This window comes from Halictus rubicundus, chromosome 8, assembly GCF_050948215.1.
Source record: "Halictus rubicundus isolate RS-2024b chromosome 8, iyHalRubi1_principal, whole genome shotgun sequence".
Classification (NCBI taxonomy): domain Eukaryota; kingdom Metazoa; phylum Arthropoda; class Insecta; order Hymenoptera; family Halictidae; genus Halictus; species Halictus rubicundus.
The window spans coordinates 5,011,359-5,031,442 of NC_135156.1; the positions used below are offsets into that span (position 1 = coordinate 5,011,359).

A 20,084-nucleotide genomic window follows, 5' to 3' on the forward strand; every position below is an offset into this window, starting at 1 on the left:
CTTCTTCTGTTCGGTAAAAGGAAGAAGAAAAAGTTGCTCGATGTTGCCGCAGTGTGACAAATTCTGCAGTTGGATAAATTCAGTTGAATGATTCGTGGCCACGCCCACCCGCAGCCCTGCTGTACGCCACAATCTTCGGTCACGTGACCACGATAATCCAACAAATGACCTCCGCGACCGCGAAGTATCACGACATGCTGAACAACGTGCGGGAGTTCATGAAGCTGCACGAGGTGCCGAAGGCGCTCAGCGAACGTGTCATGGACTACGTCGTGAGCACCTGGGCGATGACCAAGGGCCTAGACACCGACAAAGTGCTCAACTACTGCCCCAAGGACATGAAAGCCGACATCTGTGTTCATCTGAATCGAAAAGTCTTCAACGAACACCCGGCGTTCAGGTGAGGGACAATGTGACAATGAACGTCTCATTCAATTGTCAATCGCCGAAAAGCAGATTTAGAGAAACAACCTAAAACAAAAATTATACAAATGAAAATTACTTGGATTTTTACAAGGAATAGTATCGCGAAAGCGAGATTCAAGAAAAGAACTATGTATCGAGCCCTAAACGAGACTGATTTCTTTATAATAATAGGATGTATTCAGATTTCATAGGATTTTTATGGTAGAAGTATGCTAAAATGTTTCTGTAACTTGACGAATTGTAAAAGAAAAAGTCTGAAATCCGTTATCGTGACAGGCTCGGTCTAGTGTTAATTGTTGAAAGTTTCTTTCGCTTCGCGCGTTTGCTACCGGCAGGTTGTTGATGCGAGTCGGATATTTGTTGTTGCACAGGCTGGCCTCGGATGGTTGTTTGCGCGCGCTGGCGATGCATTTCACGATGTCGCACAGCGCTCCCGGTGATCTGCTGTACCACACCGGCGAGTCGATCGACTCGCTGTGCTTCATCATCACCGGGAGCCTGGAGGTAATCCAGGACGAGGAGGTGGTCGCGATCCTCGGCAAGGGGGACGTGTTCGGGGACAGTTTCTGGACGAACCAGTCCGTCGGACAAAGCGCGGCGAACGTACGCGCCCTGACCTACTGCGACCTCCACACGATCAAGAGGGACCGGCTGCTGGAGGTCCTGGATTTTTACCAAGCGTTCGCCAACTCCTTCGCCAGGAACCTCATCCTCACGTACAACCTGAGCCATCGGGTGAGTCTCCGTTCCCCTACCCCCTTCTCGTCGCACAGTGCATCCTCGCATAACACAGAAAACTGTTTAAAAAAAGTATGATCAAGATGTCTCGCTTAAACAGAATAATCTAAAATCTGTGTTGTTCATTAGTCTACGGAAAAACTTCTTAAATCAAAGTTGTATTATTTCAAAGGGCACGTGCAATGACGGGGAAGTTATTCCTCAAGGTCATCTATTTGCAGGATTTCAAGGTCACACCTATTTCTTCACATGGAACCTTGTATGTTTCTTCCGATGTCCTTGTAGAGCATCAAAAAACAAATTCAATGACATCCATAACCATATCATTCTGATAATCTAGTGTCGAGATATTTGTGTCTGAAAGTATCAAGTAGCGTACCTTTCAGACACAAGTATCTCGAGATTGAACGATCAGAATGGTATGTTCATGGAGATCGTTGAATTTGTTTTTTCGTGCTCCACAAGGACGTCGAGAGAAAAACACAAGATACCGTTCAAAAAATGCCCGTGACCTTGAAATCTCGCGAACAAACGACCTCAAGGAATAACTCTTCTCGCCATTATATGTGTCCTTTGAAACGGTACAACTTTGACTTGAGAAGAATTTTCGTACAGCGATGAACAACGCAGATATTCAGAGAAAAGTCGAAAGGTGAAAATATACGCGTAAAAGGCATTTGAAGGTTAACTACGTTTTTCCAAATAAAACGAAGACTATGTTACTCGTCGTGATCGACGTCGAAGGCTGGGTTTGGTTCAGGAAAAGCGATCGAACGTTCGCAAGATGTTTCAGCACAGTTTATTGACCCCCAAAAAGTCTCGAACAACAGAGTGCGGTGTTTGTTTTTCTTTGGTTTCTGTTGAATCGTGATAGGAATAACACGCACGCGCACACACACAGTCTTATGTAACAATAGTATTATTAACCGACGTTTATCGCGGCGATGTTCACCGATAACGGGCGGCTATCAGCATTATCGGCGCATTCCGATTTCTAAACGACTCACGACAGTCACGACTCCACCCAGGCACTAGAGAATAGGCATTCGAAAGACACGGCGACTCGTTTAGCTTGCTCTCCTCTCGATGATCGCGACACGGTGTCGCTCGTTGAGTTAAGTAAATCGCGCCGAACGACGATCGCAAATGATTTTAGCGCGAGAGAGTATATATACAGGGTGGAACACGTACAACAACTCACCTCGCTCGGTACCAACGACAGAAACAAATACGCACGAAACCTGCTCGAACTCCAAGGACCTCTATTACACGATTTATAACGCGATTAATTCGTACCGTGTCATAAAAAAACTCAGGAATTACTACAAATCAGGTCAAATTAAATTAAATTTGGTTCAAATCAAATCGCAATTTTTGCTCCGCGTTATAGAGGGTCTACTGTACTCAGTGACGGATTTATACTTCTGTCGCTTAGGGGCTACCTCTACACCTCAGCTTTAAATAGGATTATCAATAGCACAAAGCACAAAAGTATTAGTACTACCCTAATTTTGTTGAACCTATTTTTCAGATATGGGGGAAATTAGGTATTTGCATTCTGCATTCTCCTCCCGTAGGCTTTAAATGATTTCTTGTAGTTTCATGCAACGGCATTCAAACATATTTTTTTTTATTTTTAAATTGGTTAACATTTTCATTTATTTGTTTTTATTGTTGTGACTTGTGTCTTTGGTATTTTTCCAAAAATTTTCCGCCTCTGGATTTTTCCGCCCTGGGCTATAACCCCTACAGCCCCCCCCCCCCCCCCTTAAATCCGCCACTGACTGTACTGACATCTCCGATTGTTTACGAGTGGAGCCACAGAGGATACACAGAGGTCAACCCTGTTTCCACACGTTGAACGCCTCGGGGGTCATCGATGACCGACGCTATGAAATGATTCGAATATTCGAAAACAGAGTTCACCTTCGTATATTCTCTACGCCTCCATCTGTTAAATAGTAGTGGTACCATAGTTATTGGACCAAGCGACTTTAATCGGATGTATTTTTTCCTATCGACAGCGAACAAGATATCCTGGTGACCTGTTTTTAATGTTTCACCCTGTACACACGTATATCAGGCCGTTACAGAGACACGAGAATTTCTTGAACGAACGTTACAGTGAATGGAAACGAACGCTTGTTGACTCCTTAAAGGATTAATACGACCGCGAAACCCAGCGTTTATTTCCTCGCTCGTCACAAGATCGTACAGATACGGTTTTACAATGATCTCTCTGTTCTAAGAAGCTGTTTACATTTTAAGTAGCCTGATACAGATTCGTCTATACTCGTAAGCAGGGATCGAAAAAGTTATTAGAACATTTTCAGAGGTACCATTTACGGACCGTCAAACTTCTTTAAAAAATGTTCTCACAACTCGTAAAATACAGAAACAAAAATTAAAACATTCCAACAGATGAATATTGTTAAACGAATATTACTACAAAGATATTAAACGGTTATCGCTACACTGCTGATCTTTACGCAATCATTGATTATTGTTAAAATCCGCAGTCTAGTTATTACAGTTAAGTCGACACTCTATGTTATTTACTTGCAATATGTGCGCCGATAATTCACATCTATGTTCCTGAATTCTATGAGAACACTTTTGAAAGAAGTTCCTACAGAAGCAAATAAATCCGAACAGAATTTTCGAACCCCTTGCACTATGATTGCTTTCGACGCTAGAAAATAATTACAACATTCCTCGACGTCGCTAGTTTCCTACATGAAAAAGAGAATGTACCGCCGTGAAAGAAATTTATAAAACATTCGTATTCGACGCTTTGCGGGTGACCAACGTGGCAGTCGACGCGTTAATAAATTCTGATCTCGCTCGTTTGCTAGAGCAAGGGGTTAGAAAGGAAAGACAACGGCCTATTACGATCCCTGCTCGCAACACGCAAATGGCACCGGTGCATCACTCTTTCTTCTCTCTCTGTCCGTCGCTGTACATTTTGCGGCCGGACATCTCCAGTATTGCTTTCGAGGTGTTGTCCTGGTCCAGTACCGACCTAGAATCTCGCACGTTTTCTTCCGGATCTGGTAACGGGCCCACGCCCCACACCTCACAGTGTTTGATCTTGAAGTTCTCCTTACCGCTGAGCTGCACATAGTTCTGGAAGGTGGTGCAGGTCAAGCTGGACTTTCCTGTACCGTACTCGCCCTCCAGCCAGAGTCCAGGGTAGTTCAGCTGCCCACCCATGAGCAAACCGTTAGGCATAGTTTGTTGATAAAGATTCAGATACTGATAGTGCTTGTTGTAACCAGTAGACGAGAACGTCAGTATGTCCGGCTCGAGTTTGAACAGAAACGACGAATGATTCCCTATGAAATTGGGCCCTAGGGCCCAGCTGTCCGAGGCGAATCCGCCAAACACATGATTATCGGTGTCCTGGAGGATGATGATGGTGGAGCCTTGCATGGTGATTCTGCCGAGCATGGTCGAGAACGATTCCCCGTGCACTTGGCTGGAGAACAGGAATCTCCACTCGTTACGAAGCTCGTGCGGCAAGCTCAAGTTCAGAAATAGAACGTCGCCTAGTCCTAGAATGCTGGGGAAGTGTGGTATATTCTCCAGACCCTTGCAGACCGGCAGCAAGTTCAAGTCGTTTATTCTGCCGCTGGTGCTCTTGTCCCCCTTCTTCTGGGAAACTAAGAAAAGGCACTGGAAGACATGCGATTGGATAGTCTTAAAGGTTGCAGCGGTGACGAACCAGTTCTCGATCTGGTCAACGGTCAACGTGTCCCCGTGTTTAATGATGTCTTCGCACAGAGTCCTCGAGCGCATCCCTATCCTTCTGGTATTCACGGTGCAGCCGATGCTGCTCCAAGTCAGGTAATGCGCGTTACCAGAGTTCTTCTGGAGCCTCAGGTAGGAGTTGATGGTCGCTTGAACGTACTGTAGAAAAATCTCGGTCGGTATCTCTTGCTTCTGCTCTTCCTCGGAGAACCCATTGAACACCAAGTTCGTCCTCTCTTCCGGGCTGCCACGAACCGCGTACACGTACAGACGGCCGAAGTTCTCTCCGTTGATGGCGGAGACCTTCTTCCCTGGCTCGTGGCAGAGGAACCGCACCACGAACTGCAACAACGTGTCGTCGAGGTGGATAGACCAGTGCTTGAATATGTCCTCGCGCTTTATGGAGCCTGAGCTGCGGAACATCGACTTGAACAGGTTCTCCACCAACGTCAGCTCGTCCGCGGATAGGATATTCGCGGAGGAGGCTGTGCGGCTCCATGCGTGACCCATCTGGAATAGTTCATATTCGTTAAATCTTTAAACAAGGTAGGGAAGCTGTTCTTTGATCGGATAGAGACGTGAAAGACACAATTAGGGAGAAAATCAAGCAAACAGGTAGTGGAAATACAGAGACCCGCAAATTGCAAATGGTTAGGATCTATGCGAGTCACCGTAGGCATCGATCAAGCTTCATCGAATTAACATTACTGTTAAATATCTACTAAATGGTACACTTTGCCAGATACGAACTTTAAATGGTGCCAAAAGGCATATCTCGTAAGCCACGTGCTAGTACATACTACATATGCTTTGTAAATTTTTTCTACCATCCTTCTAGGTACATTCTACTTCTCTTAGCTACTGCGTAGTAACTTATTATCTCAGTCTAAAACAAAGACATGATAAAGCAATAAGAAATTTCTTGCATTTTCTATACTTTTCTATTATTTTATGTACAGTCTTACTTGTGCATAGCCTGAATCGGTACTGATGAGTTTGTTTTGGACCGTTGTGTGCAAACATGAGCTATGCACAACGTTTGTGTACATTTCTTACTAACAAAGCTTATTAACACATTCTCACTGGATGACGCGGACATGAACTTTCAGATTCTTCTGTGTTTAAATGAACAGATAAGATATTCTCCTCAGACGTGCTACAATAAATATTTCAATAACTCGACATATTAAGTGGTCACTGGTCACCAACACCATTACATTGCTTAAGAACAATTATCATAAAATCAATGGTATTGAACATTCATTTATTTCTGCCAAAATTAACTCGCTTCTATAAACGAAACAAATAAAACTTGTGCGAAGCCCACAAAATTCGCGCGGCAAATTAACTGGTTAAAAATGACAGTAGTATTTTTTAACATAATATGACCTCGACCGTCAACTGCGTCAGAAATAGGTGCGAATGCATTAAACTGTACAACAGTAATGTTAACTCGATAAAATTCAATTGATACCTATTTCCACTGAATTTGGTCCCGATGACAGGTTTGTCTGAGCAGCGACCTCCTATTCTACTTGACACCGACGTGTCACTTTCTCTTCGTTGGCATTCGTAACTCGTCGATGTGTCGTCGATCGTGTACGTAACAGGAGACCGAAGAAATGACAGTTTCTTTCCTCGTTGAAAGATTGAGATAAGACGTCTTGTCGACGGAGAAATGCCGAGAGCACAGAGATCTGCACACACCTCTTCGTCGTCGATGTTTTTTCACCGTGTTAATTAAGATCGGTGGGAAGTGACGACGGTGAAAGTACGCACGAGGCTGCGCACTTTTTGTCCGAATCAGGTTCGATGCATCCGAGACGAAGTTCCGAGACGGAACTCGTCGACGGAACGGTCCGCGACCTTACCCGCTCCGACGCGATAAATAAAATATTTTGAGGTTAGCCGTGTACGAGCAGTCTGCTACTTGTGCGCCTATCGACTCTCGTCACCGCGCATGCGCCATGGCCGAATGTAGACGTGCGAACCGCCTCGCGTCCCTTTCGTTCACGATTTTTCATCCGGAAAAACAACACAAAAACGTGTTTTTCCGGTGTCGCACCTGTCCGAATGAACTCGATCGAATCCCGACGACTGTTGCATGCTCCAACCAAGATTAACTCATCGAAGAATCAACTCGTACCAACAATTGACCCATTTCTTCCTATGTCAAATTGGCAATGACATTAGGAATAATTGAAGAACGAAGCGTTTACTATTAATCAATTTTTTCGAAAATTCGAAAAATTTAAATTATGCGCCTAGTGTGTGGAAGGGGTTCAGGGATCAAACAACAGTCGCGCGCGGGCTTTCTGAATTTTCAAAATGGGGTTTACGTTTGCATAAATAGAAGTAGGGATTGTTGCCTACATAGGACCCATTTTGGTGTAATTAGTGAATGTAAACGGGAACTAATGAACGAAGTATTTTAAAAAGTAGGTGTTACGATCATGGGAAATTATTAAATTCTATATTAGTATGGCATTATTTTCAGGGATCGAAAGAGTTGTGGAACTTTGTAAGAGGTACTATTTAAAACGTGGACCGTAGACCTTTTTTGAAAAGCGACCTCGCATTATAAGCTCCGATGGGAACGGCTAAATAAAAATATATAGTTTCAATCAAATTTAGCAAAATATAAATAGAAAATACAAATTGTTTGTCAATATTAAAAAAGTTCGTGATTGCTGTAACAAATACTTTATACTATTAGATGGATAGTACTGCAACGTCAAACCACTTTTACAATTAGAACGATATTATAAATATTTATTTACAATATTTACATAGATCGTTCACAGTAGTTTGATCACAGTTTCTGTAAAGGAACTCTTTTCAAATTTTTAAACAAAATTTGTCAAATCTGTGTATAATTTGTTTTAAAATTAATGAGTTACTGAAGATAATTGTTTATTTGGGTGACCGACTATTTAATTAGACGCCGCATTTGTTGCGCGAATAGAACAAATTCGATGAGCGAATTGGCACGTGTTATTACAAATCTAATTTTGAACGGAACAGTGCGGTCCGTGTCGCTGATGGACCATGATAATTATTAATACTGAATAATTAACCGAATAATCGTCACCTACATAGTAAGGGGCGGAAAACCGATAAAGGGTCCGCAGCGTTGCAGAACATTAATAATAGCAATGGAGATTCCCGGGAGCAGAAATAATTATTCTGGGAACCATAAATAATCCCCGGTCTTCCAATACAATTGCGATCTCGCTAAATATTTGTTTATTCAGCGGAATTACCGGCCCGAGTGCGTTGCACTATAACAATTAATTATAAATGACCGAAGCGTAGACCAACAAAACATTTCGAAATGAAACTTACACCGTTATCGTCCGTTACAAAAAAAATCTCAAATATTTATTTCGATTTGCTGTTCGACCATTATCATGCGAGCGCATTCATTCCGCTGCATCATCCATTATGCAACAAAGGGATCACTTGTGCATAAATAAATCGAATCGAGTTAACCCGTTCACCGTAGAAGACGAATCGAAACGTCATTCATGCTCGATTTCGTTTCTGAAGGATCTTACTACTTTCTTGTCTGGAATTTCGATTCGATACAACTATCAGCGTCGTTTAGCAGTTCAGTCTTGACAGTAGAATTATACAGTTAAATGTAGAACGCGTCGCTACAGAGCACAATTAATCGTACAGATTAATAAACATTTATTCTAGAATTTTTTTCAAACATCGCCCTAAATCAAGATCGATTTCTTTTTATTCTCCGCTTAAAATGCTTTTAGAATTACAGTACTCTCCCTCTTTTGTGTCACCTTCGAAATGGCCAGTCTGTTTCACCGCTGTAAATTGTGGAAATTCGCAAGAATTCGTTTTCTGTGCAGCTGATATTTCGGAAGGTGGCCGACGTCCGACGCGAGAAGGAGCTGGCCGAGAGGAGGAAGAACGAGCCACAGCTGGATCAAGCGCAGGATCATCTGGTGCGCAAAATTTTCTCGAGGTAGGGACAGATTTGTTGCCATTGAGCTCGAATGGATACCGATCGCGAATCCATTCCGCGCGAAACGACGCCCGCTGCTTCGCTCGACGGTCCCTCGTCCTTCCAGCTTCATCAATCGCATTTCTCTTCGCAGAAAACTACTTGCTCACTGCCATCAGACCGATACTTTAAGCTCGCACAACCTCGGCGAAACGATCTACAATCTCCGAGTACAATTCCAACAACGAGACCAGCTAAATTCGATCCCTAAATTGCTCTCATAAAGCGAACGCTCCAACTGTTCCACTTTGATTCCGCGCACGAAGCAGATAAACATTGTCCAAGTAAATCGTAGGAAACAGGAGTTATCAGGTGTGCAAAATAATTCGGGGCTCTCGCAATGACTCGATCGTAACATTATTTCGAATCCAAATCGTTCGAACATCATATTGGAGGTCGATCTATAGTGAAATATTTAATTTCTTAACAAACAGTTAATAGCTGGTATCCGGACGTCACTGTAGATCCTTCTTAAATGGAGAAAGGCGAAAAAAAGAAAATCAACGAGCACTCGAGCGAATCGCGGCGGGCGTCTTCGACGAAAATCCGTTTTGAAAGGCGCGTGCGTTCTCTCGCCGTTGTTCGATCGATGCTGCCGCTCGAAGCGGAAAGAGCTTCGTATTTGACGAGACAGGGGACACAGATCCTGGTCCTGGTAATCGAGACTTATGTCCTCTCAGGCGGGACATCAGGTCCTCGGAATGTGTCGAAACAGTGGGGAACGCGCGTGCGCTCGCATCGATTGTTCGGCGGCTGTATGCGGACTGAACCGAACGGTATTTTCTATATACATATAGTATATGAGTTTACGAACGAACGAACGACGAGATAAAAAGGAATTCGTTAACGAATTTAACGGAAGGAGGGAAGAGCTTTGCGAGAAAGGGAGAGAGCGTGTGCTTGCGTGCGTGCGTCTGCGTAGATGAGAGCGAGCGAGAGATTGTGTGCGTGAAGGAAAGGGAAGTAATCGGAAGTAATCAAAAGTAATGAAAAGACGCGGATTAAAATGAAAGCAGAGGTGTGTCGTCAGCGGGCGATCCACGTCTCATTACCGCTACTACAAACTGCTACTCTGCTACTAGTACTATTACTACTATTACTACTACTTCTACTACTACTACTACTACTACTACATCTACTACTACTACTACTACTACTATTACGACTACTACGACTACTACTACTACGACTACTACTATCACTACTAATACTACTATTACTACTACTACTACTACTACTACTACTACTACTACTACTACTACTACTACTACTACTACTACTACTACTACTACTACTACTACTACTACTACTACTACTACTACTGCTACTATTACTACTACTACTCTACTACTACGACTACTACTACCACGACTACTACTATCACTACTAATACTACTAATACTACTACTACTATTACTACTACTACCACTACCACTACTAATACTACTAACACTACTACTACTACTACGACTACTACTACTACTACTACTATCACTATTACTACTACTACTACTCTACTACTACTACTACTACTACTACCACTACTACTACTACTACTTCTACTACTACTATTACTACTACTACTCTACTACTACTACTATTCCAATCCGTATCTCTCTGTGGTAAATTGTTGTTGATTGTTGATCGTTGCTTGGCTGGCCTGTTGTCCGAAAAGGTTCAAGACCGACGGGGAAGCCCAGATTGGCGTGACCAGGGCCGCAAACGGACGGTCCCAGCAGGATTCCGACGAGGAGCTCACCGTGAACGTCCTGCCGCCCTGGCCCAGTTTTAGGCAATTTCATTTCTTACGTATTTATTTCTCTTCTTCATTCTTTTTTATTGCCATCTTTGCTACTTCTTACGTACCAATCTCTAATTAAGAAACTTTTGCGTCGACACCGTCGATCGATATATATATATACTGCAAAAGAAAGACAGATATTAACGACCAAAAAAGAAAAAAAAAATAACATAACAAAAACGAGAACACACTCTCGAGTTTACCGGCTTGATTGAATTATACCGTTTGATTGATTCGATTTTTATTATTCTTCTTCTCATTATGATTATATTTACCATCGTTATTATTATTGTATATTATTATTATTATTATTGTTGATTATTATTATTATTACTGTACACTCTCGACTGTGACTTTTCTATCGCTATGATATATATGTATATAAATATGTATATATATGCGGTCGAGATGATATAAATATTTATATATATATGTATACGTACGTGCGTGCGTGTCTGCGGCTGTGGGCAAGGACGAAGTGTTTCAGTTTTGAGAAATATCAGTTTACGTGTTACTTAAGTAGAAAGGAATTTTGTAGGTTTCAAAAAATAATACAGTCTATAATCAAAGTTTAATATTTAATTCGTAGGAGCTAGGCAAGCTGATGTCGGTCCGCTAAATTTGGGGAGAACGACGACTACTCGGATCTCTCCTCGCTGATTTACTTCTATTTTCTATTTATATCCCATTTATTAGTAGACTGCGGATTTTTATGCAAAGTAAAAAATTTTACACGTTGATTGCAAGGAACAAACTAAATGACCATGTATTCCTACTTTTAATAATGTTAATAAGTCGAGAATAGTATAGCAGCATTCTTGGAACCTTGTAATGTCCGCATAGCTTTGTATTGCATGCAGTCGTGTCTGTCATAAATGCATAAAATCCGCAGTCCGTTTATTAGTCTGCTTATGCTACAACTCCTTTAGCATCGAATAAAACGACCAGCATTACATTCTGTATGCTCATTTCACTGGAAATAACTTTTTAATATACACGAAACATAAAAAGGAAGTAGAAGAAGGAGAAATAATCGTTTCTCTCCTATCTCCCTTGCCGCCATCTTGAATCTCCAATAATTCCAACAATAAATCAGGATCATCGGCGCATTGTATATTTTCTTTATGCTCCCAAATTGCTACAAAATGGCCTAACGTCAGGATCAATAAGCGACGTAATAAACTTGTTTGCTTTTTTACGTTTACATTCACGACAATTCTATTATACAACAACTTTAAAGTTTCACTGAGACGTCCATTGAGATCCATTCTTCTTTAACACGATACAAATATAACCATTCTTACAAATTCTCTTGGAAAAAGAATAATCTTGATGCGATCGAGTAATCATGCTACAATATTGTTTATTAACGCTCAAATGAACGACACTAGCACAGAATAAAGAAAACGTATTAGGTGTATAAATTAATTCGTGGCTTTCAGAACTAACTAATTGTTACTTCCTTCAAATTCAATTTCTACCGCGGTTACCAGTTACTTGTACGTAAATATATAAATAATGGAGATTGTTTGCAGGAGTTGAATATTCCACACTGAAGCAACATCGAGCAACTTTTAATTCGATAAAAAGAGAAGAAGGCAACAAGAAGCGTCAAAAAGTTGCTCGACGTTGTGGACACAGTTTAATACACTCATACCCTAACAACAAAAAGAAATGCTGCTACTAACAAGAACATTTCAAGTCGCTATAAACCAGAATATTCGCATAATGCTACGAAGACAGCCGATAGTGTTTCGAAAGCGGGATCGCGTGACACGCGACATTTCGCCTAACAGCCCCAGACACGTGTGCGATACTACACTCACACGGATAATACCGTACATGTGACCACATGCGAGACTCGTACACGTCCGATTCGCATCAATTTTTGTTTCTCTTTTTGACCGTCCGGAGAGAGAGAATATTATTATCCGGTTACTGGTAATCCTGATTTTTTGGCGGGCACGGGACCCCGCGGTATTACGAGCGACGACATGATTAAGAGAAAGAAAAGAAAAAGTTTGATTTGTTTTTTGTCGGAGAATTGAAAAACTGCACTCTGTGCTCTCTCGATATAAGCGCGCGCACGGTCCCGTCCGCGCTCGGAGACGCTCGTTCACGTTTCCGGAGTGAAGGGTATCACGGATGTGCAATCGCTGTACACACGCTTCAAAGAGACAATTGAATCCATTCTATATATTTATATATATATACATAAGTATATATGTATATATATGTATACGTATTCGCGCGTGCACGGTATACGTATATATGTGTATGTATACATATATGTTTATTCTATTTTCACAGCACGTCCACGAAACACCACGCCTGGCCGAATCGAGGCTCGAGGACTCTCTTCGTAGATAAGCGCACGTTTTCAGTAGACTTTTTCAGTATGCATAGACGCCCGCAGAAAACACGACGAATCTCGTTAATCCGAACGAGAGATCGATAAGGACGGCTCGGGACAGGTTCTGTCTTATCGTTCGATCCTCGAAACGGCGAATCGAAAGCCTCCGTTCGCACGGAAACACGTCCCCGATAGAACGACACTTTTCTTTTTCTTCTTCACGCCCCTGAGCGTACGCCACTGGCTATCAAACTTTTAATTCGCGTCTGTATTCCCGCCAGAAAATATTCGAACATGTACTACCATCCAACTAATTATCTGGACTCTCTTTCTTTGATCGAATATAAAATAATGGGTTCCACGAAAGTTTCTTAAGCATCGTTTTTTCTCTGTATTCTTACTCAAAGGATTATTACGTTACTTCCTTTTTATTAAATTATTTTAGACCTCGATGCACAAATTGGGACACTGCAGCAAGAAGGATGCAGCTACATTTTTTGTTTATTACCAATTTTAAGTAAATTAGAAAAGAAATTTGTAAAATTATTGCTCTGACTCAACACTAAAATGAGAAAAATTGAATAATATATATTTTTGCACAATAGTAGTGATTGAGATGATGTGCTTTTATTTCTATTTTTGGTGAATTTTTCAAATCTCAAGCTGCATTCTTCTCGCTGCAAATTCCTCAATTTAGTTCTTCCAAGAAAATATGTTTCACCCTTTCGAAAATCCTCCTCCGCAGAAAGTTAAAAATAGTTCATTAAAACTTGCATCCAATTTAGTTTTTCCAGGAAAATATTTTTTAATATGTTAGAAAATCCATCCCCGCGGAAGGTTAAGAATAGTTAATTTAAACTTGCACACGGTTCCAGCAGCCTTAACAGCACGCTCAAGGGTTGAAACGGCAGGTGGAAACTTTAACAAGCTAACGTAATTGTTTGTAGTAGTTGCTCGTCCTTATAAATTCGCACAACGATCGTAAACTTTTGGCCGGTGATGTACGCTCCACCTCGAACTTATGAGGTAAACCTCTGCTTATCTTGTAATTAGACTGTGTATTTACATTTGCATACTGGCACTAATACCTTTTTGTCTTGATACCTCGATGATTCGTCTTGAAAACATTTCTACAATTTCGATAAAAATATTTTTGAAAACGTGCACCGTTTTTATCCGCTTAAAAGACATTTTTTAATTCTTATCTCGATATATTATTTTCAATTTGTCTTGGAAAACTTTTGTGCATGTTCTTGTAGACAGACAACAAAATTGTTATAAATTTCTACTTCCTTATTATAAATTAATTTATTGAAGACAATAAATAAAAATATACTCTGAATACTATGAAGCCCGACGACTACGATGTTATTGAACATTGGACAAAAATTTTAACTGTTAACGCATTATCTACCGGCAAATATTTATACTTTCTAAAAGTATGCGAAAATTTTTTCTTTTGGATTTACCATTTTAAAAAAGACTACTATTGTTCATTACATCCAGTATTTAAAATTTCGATGCATAATCTGTTTCTCCAAGCAAAAAAATTCTCAGTAGTTTAAAAAATCCGCAGTGTTGATTTCCGGTAGATAAATAGTTAACACAAGGTTCGAACCATTTGTCAATAATGATTTTATCGAAGCTACGACAATCTCGTTCTCATCGGGGACTGTTTCCTTGTGTAAGTATGCGACAGATCCGCTCGTCTCCCTGAGTCTTTTCACACGAACCGCGATTCACGTATCGCAAAAATTTCGCGAGCTACATTCACGATACATAAAATATACAATTAAGAATAAAACGTTCTTGTGTCGATAATTATTTCCGGGTATCTCGTACGTATGAGCGTGTATCTCACGATACGGGAATCCGCGATTCGTGTGTCTCCTTCGCGAAAAGGTTCTAAAGGTGCGAATACACTGGCAAGTAACTTGCGGAATTTTCTTGCGAGAGCAACTTAACATAAATACAGTATGATCCAAAAGTGTTTTCCTTGAAACGAGTGATTCCTGAGGTGATTTTAAGTATCTTTTTCCTTTGCGAAAATGTTCTCCGCGGCTTCGTTCAGGAGTTATTATCGAAAATCACGGACCAATCAGAGCTCGGCTACCGCGGACGGATTCCGGCTCGGCCAATACCAAATCCAGGCTGAGCGCGAGCCGCTGTAACCGCGCTCTGATTGGTCTGTATTTTTCGTGAATAATTCCGTAACGAAGCCGCGGAAAACATTTGCGCAAAGGAAAAAGTTACTTGAAATGACCTGAGACATCGCCCTGTTCAAGGAAATACATTTTTGGATCACTCTGTATATTATTTCGCTCTCTGAGAGCAACTGTCGCGAGTTCAACTTGCTGACCGCTATCTCGATGTTTGATTCTCCAAAAGAACCGAGGTGTAGAGAATCGATTCAAAAGATCGATCTTCTCGAACAATCGATTTTCTGAAGAATTCTCAATTTACGCGGGTCGCGAGAGTCGCAAATTATTTACCAGTGTATTGGCACCTAAAGTCTCGCGAAAACCGCCGCGGCGCCGACAGCTAGAGGCCAGAGGTAGACTATAGCTTCTATCTTGTTGTCGTAGATGCTCTGTAGAAGTTCCAGGCATCGAACACGTAAAACTGCTCTCATCCCTATGCGTCTCCTTATTTCTCTCAGGTGCGACTCGAGCAGCTCGATTCGGCCAGGTCTCGCAGTCCTCGGGATGCGTCTATATACACACTACCACCACCCGATGCCATATATATATATATATATAATACAATGTTTGCCATTTTCTGGCGATCACTGCAGTTCTGACGAATGCTAGAGTGCTGTAAGATATACGGCTTTAGACGGTTATGCGCATCTTTCTCCCACCGTATATAATACATATATATACATATATATATAATTTTTAGCGGAAACCAGGATTGTATAGTGCGGACCCAAGGGCTCCGTAACTCTTTCGCCCGACGTTCTTAATCCTGAAATCAAAATGGCCGCCCGTTAACCCCTTGCCTTACGAGACTCTCCAGATCGAAATTCAATCAGTCTCTTTCGATAATACAAAACACAGCAATGCAGCTTTTTAGGTACTTTATCCAGCACGTTCCCGACCGGTGTTTACTTCAGCGATAGTCTTCATAGTTACTTTATTAACCCATACTATTTATTTTATGGTTACAGTGATTAGAAATTCTGCATCCTTCATAACCCCTTAAAGGAAGAAAGTTTACATTTATTCTCGAAAGGCTGTCTATCGACTTATATGTACTTCCTAATTTCTTCCTTTATTTCCTAATAAAAAAAAAAAAAGAAAATGGTGACGCTGGTCGCGAACGTGTTAAAGAGAATATGCGCCTGTGGGCTTAATTGTTCTCAGTGCCGTGCGTACTCGGCGAAAGCCGGCGCACTTGCCGTGCGAAATTGTTCGTACATTCGTTAATGTCATTTGCAGAATTGATTGGATTATCACACGAATACGTTCAACTACGCCTCTGTTTCATTCATTAACAAAGTACAATCGTTCGATCAATTCGCGATCAAAGGACAAAATTCACAGACAAAATCGAGTTACGGTCAATCGAGCGTAAAATCATTAACGAACGAGCTTATGAAATGGCTTCTACATGTAATCACTAGACTGCGGATTATATGCATTGACGACAGAGACGACTGCTGCGGTACAAAAATATGCGGGCATAACAAGATTTCAAGAATACTGCCATACCATTTCCGACTTACCAAAATGATTAAAAGAGGAAATACATTGTCGTTTAGCTTGCGGTCCTCACAATTAACGTAGAGAATTTTTAATTTCACAAACGAATAATATTATCAACCAGAAATATTCAATCTTCTCATTGTCGCGGTGACGTTGCTGAAAGCCTCTAGCACTAATTGCAAATCAAATTGGATTTTGATCAAGCTTCACGGGGAAACAGATAAAAGGTGACGGTGCCGGGAAAGAAACGTGCATGAGAAATTCGAAAGAGTTTTCGCGCGAGCAGGTAGCGGCGCGTCGAAGAAAATAAAATTGTGAGGACAGTTTTTCGCGTCTGGAGAATTGGATCTTGTAGGAGATAACAGATCGCAGGGCAACTGGTTAAAGTGGAGACGGTGGTCGCGCGACGCGAAACGAAATTTCATTTGAAATTCGCAGCCCCGCGGAGCGAAAGAAGTGGCGAAGTCCTCGCTGCGCCTCGAGCATCCGATCTTTTTACGATTTTATGCAACGCCGAATGCATGTGACATACACACTCTAGGATTCAAGTTTCTCTTCTTCTCTCTACTTCTCTTCTACTCTCTTCTACTCTACTCTCTACTTTCTTTCTACCTCTGTACTATCTATATCTAACTATATCTCTGTTCTCTCTCTCCCTCTCTGTCACCTGTACTTATATATTTCTATATACATACACGGACACACCGACACACAAGGAGACGTACATATTATATATATATACATATACATATGTATACATATATACATATACCGGTGGCGAGTGTAGCTGCTTGAAAGACTGCCAGACCGCCGCCAGGGTCGAAATCAGTCGCAGAACTGTTCGAGAAAAGATTATTATTATTATTATTATAGTTGTACCTCGATCGCGGCATGGTTCTATGCATGATAGATACTTAGAGTACCTAGAGTAATCGACAAAGATGTGGTCGAGGATCCTCGCGGAGATGACCCGGTTCTATCGTCGACAGCCGATCGGCTAACGGCTATCCGGATGTCCTTCGAGCAGCTCGTCGCACCCTCACCAACGTATCATTGCACGTCGCGCGTCGATCAACCTGAATCGTGACTCTCTTCGGCAAAAACAATTTATCATTAGTTGAAAAATCGATACAGATCCCACGGGTGAATCGAAATCAACGCTGTTTCTGCAATATCCGATCGCTGGTCCTCGAGCTTCTCACCATGACGGCTCATCGGGAGACAACTCTGCTTTTTGCGAATTTATGGCCTTGAAAATGAACCTTCTAGCTGGACGAGTTTTCGATGAATCGATGAAACAGTATACATTTATCTTGAACACTTCACCTCAATTGTTGATGTTCAGCAGTATTATTATACAGTGAAAATATTTCAAGAATCGAAGAATGCCGATACTTGTTTATTATTAACGAGTGAAATCAATGTTTACTTAGCTCCTGTATCTTGCAAAGGATGCACAACAATTTTGCATAAAGATCCGCGATCTGCGTATAAGGGTCCTCCAATTATATCAATTGACACTAGACGTCTCTGATCGAATACTTTTAACCGGATGAGGCAAAATTGCCGGTTCGCGTGATCCAATCAGAAAACAAAGGAGCTCGAGAAGAGCCGCAGCCCGGCGGATATTGCGGAGGTTTAATTTAGTGGACAGCGGGGTCGAGATAATCGGGCAACCTAATATTTATCCGTCCGCTCTGATTTGTTATTCCGTTCGAGTGGCCGCGGGGTAGCCAATAATTCAAAGTTCGAGAGAGCCAGCAGTCTAATTACAGCGCTGTTCGAGGCTCCTCGAGTTCGCAAGTCGGTCGCGATTCAGCGTGCAAATCGTTGTCGCCCGTTGATAACGTGCCTCGACTTTTTGTCGGAAGTTGCGCGCGCGCGAGCGCACGGACTACCGGTGTCGAACACATACACCGTTGACCAGAATCGACTCGAAGAAGTCGAGTCACGATCGACCGTTGGTCGACGGTTGCGATCGTCCATCCCGTATGTTTTATCGGCATCTTTTATCACCACTGCGTCTACTGTCTTTCGAATCCCGTAGGCACACCAAAGTAGGTTGCTCGTGAACACACCGCTGGAGCTGTCTCCCTTTTTCTAGCCTCAGTAGAAACGAACTTGACTCATACATATATATATATATTATATCTTTTTCTGCCACCAAGTGAACAAAAAAAAAACAACCATATCTCTTCTTCACCCCGTCCGAATGAAACGCAAAAAAAAAAAACAGAAAAAAATGAGAATCGTTGATGAGAACGAGATACATGTATATGCCTCTCTATCTCTCTCGCGCTATCTGATATGCGAAGCGAGAGAACGAACGGAGGGGAACACGAAAGTTTCACGGATGACCAAAGAGAGAGAGACAATGTGAAACACACCTCTCCCGCCCGCACCCTCCACCCCCCACCACCCCACCCCTTGCCCGAGGGAAGCAAAAAAGAAAGAAAAAAAAAAACAGAGTAATTTCTATAATATACGATCCGATCTTCTTCTTCTTCTCCCATTCTCCACCGACTTTTGTACACCATGTATTTTATTATTACAACCCTTTACTTAATTGAATCGCCTAGTGAACTACTGGCCTCTTTGACCCCCGTAACAATTGTAAATAGCCCCAGCAACGGGTTGGTTTCTCGCCGCGGACTTACTAAACACGAGCGTTTCTCGCTCTCTACTTTTTTTCGATCCAGGTTCCGCAGGGAGAGGCACACCGCCGACGTCGAGAAGGGCGACGGAAAGGACAGCAAGGACGGGAAGGAGGGCGAGTCCTCGCACTCGAGGAAACTCTCCACCACGGACGAGAGCACTGCCGCAAAACCGCGGACCGGAAAGTGGGGACGATTGTTAGGTAACTGGCGACATCTCTTTCGCAAAAACCCTATTTCCTGAAACATTCTCCCTATTCGCTCACTCGGCCCACTCGGGAGCAAAGTGAAGCCGCATAGGTACTCTCATTAGTAATGGGTCGAAAGCGGTACGGAGCCATCGACTTATAGCGGAAGAAAGCTGTATTATAGTACACATATGGGCCGGTTAAGAGAGAGTCCACTACTGCAGTGATTTCTCTATATATGTCGCCAAGGCTCGGACGATAAACGTCGCGGAACTATCCCCACTACCGCTGGGTATACCCCGTGAGGGGCCCCGAAACTCCTGGACGATATACGACGCTGGCAAGACCCGTGTTGTTGACATATATCGAGAATTCACTGTATAACTTAAATACTAAACGAGCTCGCATTCCCTCCTTTTACCTAGAGACGAAGCTGTGATTCT

The 20,084-nt window shown here is 42.1% G+C and overlaps 2 protein-coding genes across 7 annotated transcripts in view; one reads left to right on the plus strand and one right to left on the minus strand.

Annotated features, from left to right (window-relative positions):
• Eag (potassium voltage-gated channel protein ether a go-go) overlaps nt 1-20,084 on the plus strand; it is a 188,637-nt gene that overhangs the window by 163,765 nt on the left and 4,788 nt on the right. For 2 of the 4 annotated variants that reach the window (XM_076791314.1, XM_076791315.1), the window contains exons 9-13: nt 115-400; nt 798-1,161; nt 8,784-8,899; nt 10,614-10,730; nt 19,499-19,656. In XM_076791314.1, coding sequence (XP_076647429.1) covers nt 115-400; nt 798-1,161; nt 8,784-8,899; nt 10,614-10,730; nt 19,499-19,656 — 1,041 coding nt within the window. The remainder of the gene's footprint in view (nt 1-114; nt 401-797; nt 1,162-8,783; nt 8,900-10,613; nt 10,731-19,498; nt 19,657-20,084) is intronic. The other 2 variants (XM_076791316.1, XM_076791317.1) reach the window with 1 other exon arrangement.
• LOC143356022 (MTOR-associated protein MEAK7) lies at nt 2,066-6,858 on the minus strand. 3 transcript variants are annotated; one of them, XM_076791332.1, is made up of 2 exons: nt 6,622-6,858; nt 2,066-5,424 (listed from the first exon to the last, which is right to left on the minus strand). In XM_076791332.1, the coding sequence occupies exon 2, from the start codon at nt 5,422-5,424 to the stop codon at nt 4,093-4,095; it is 1,332 nt and encodes a 443-aa protein (XP_076647447.1). In that variant the 5' UTR covers nt 6,622-6,858; the 3' UTR covers nt 2,066-4,092. The 3 variants fall into 3 exon arrangements, with proteins under 3 accessions (XP_076647447.1, XP_076647446.1, XP_076647445.1); XM_076791331.1 differs by having other exon boundaries at nt 6,389-6,858; XM_076791330.1 differs by lacking the exon at nt 6,622-6,858 and adding an exon at nt 5,880-6,123.

Coding starts and splice junctions, on each gene's coding strand:
- LOC143356022 (XM_076791330.1), bottom strand. CDS start 5,963: ATGTACACAAACGTTGTGCATAGCTCATGTTTGCACACAACGGTCCAA. Junction 5,425..5,879: donor CCGATTCAGGCTATGCACAA/GTAAGACTGTAC, acceptor GAACTATTCCAG/ATGGGTCACGCATGGAGCCG.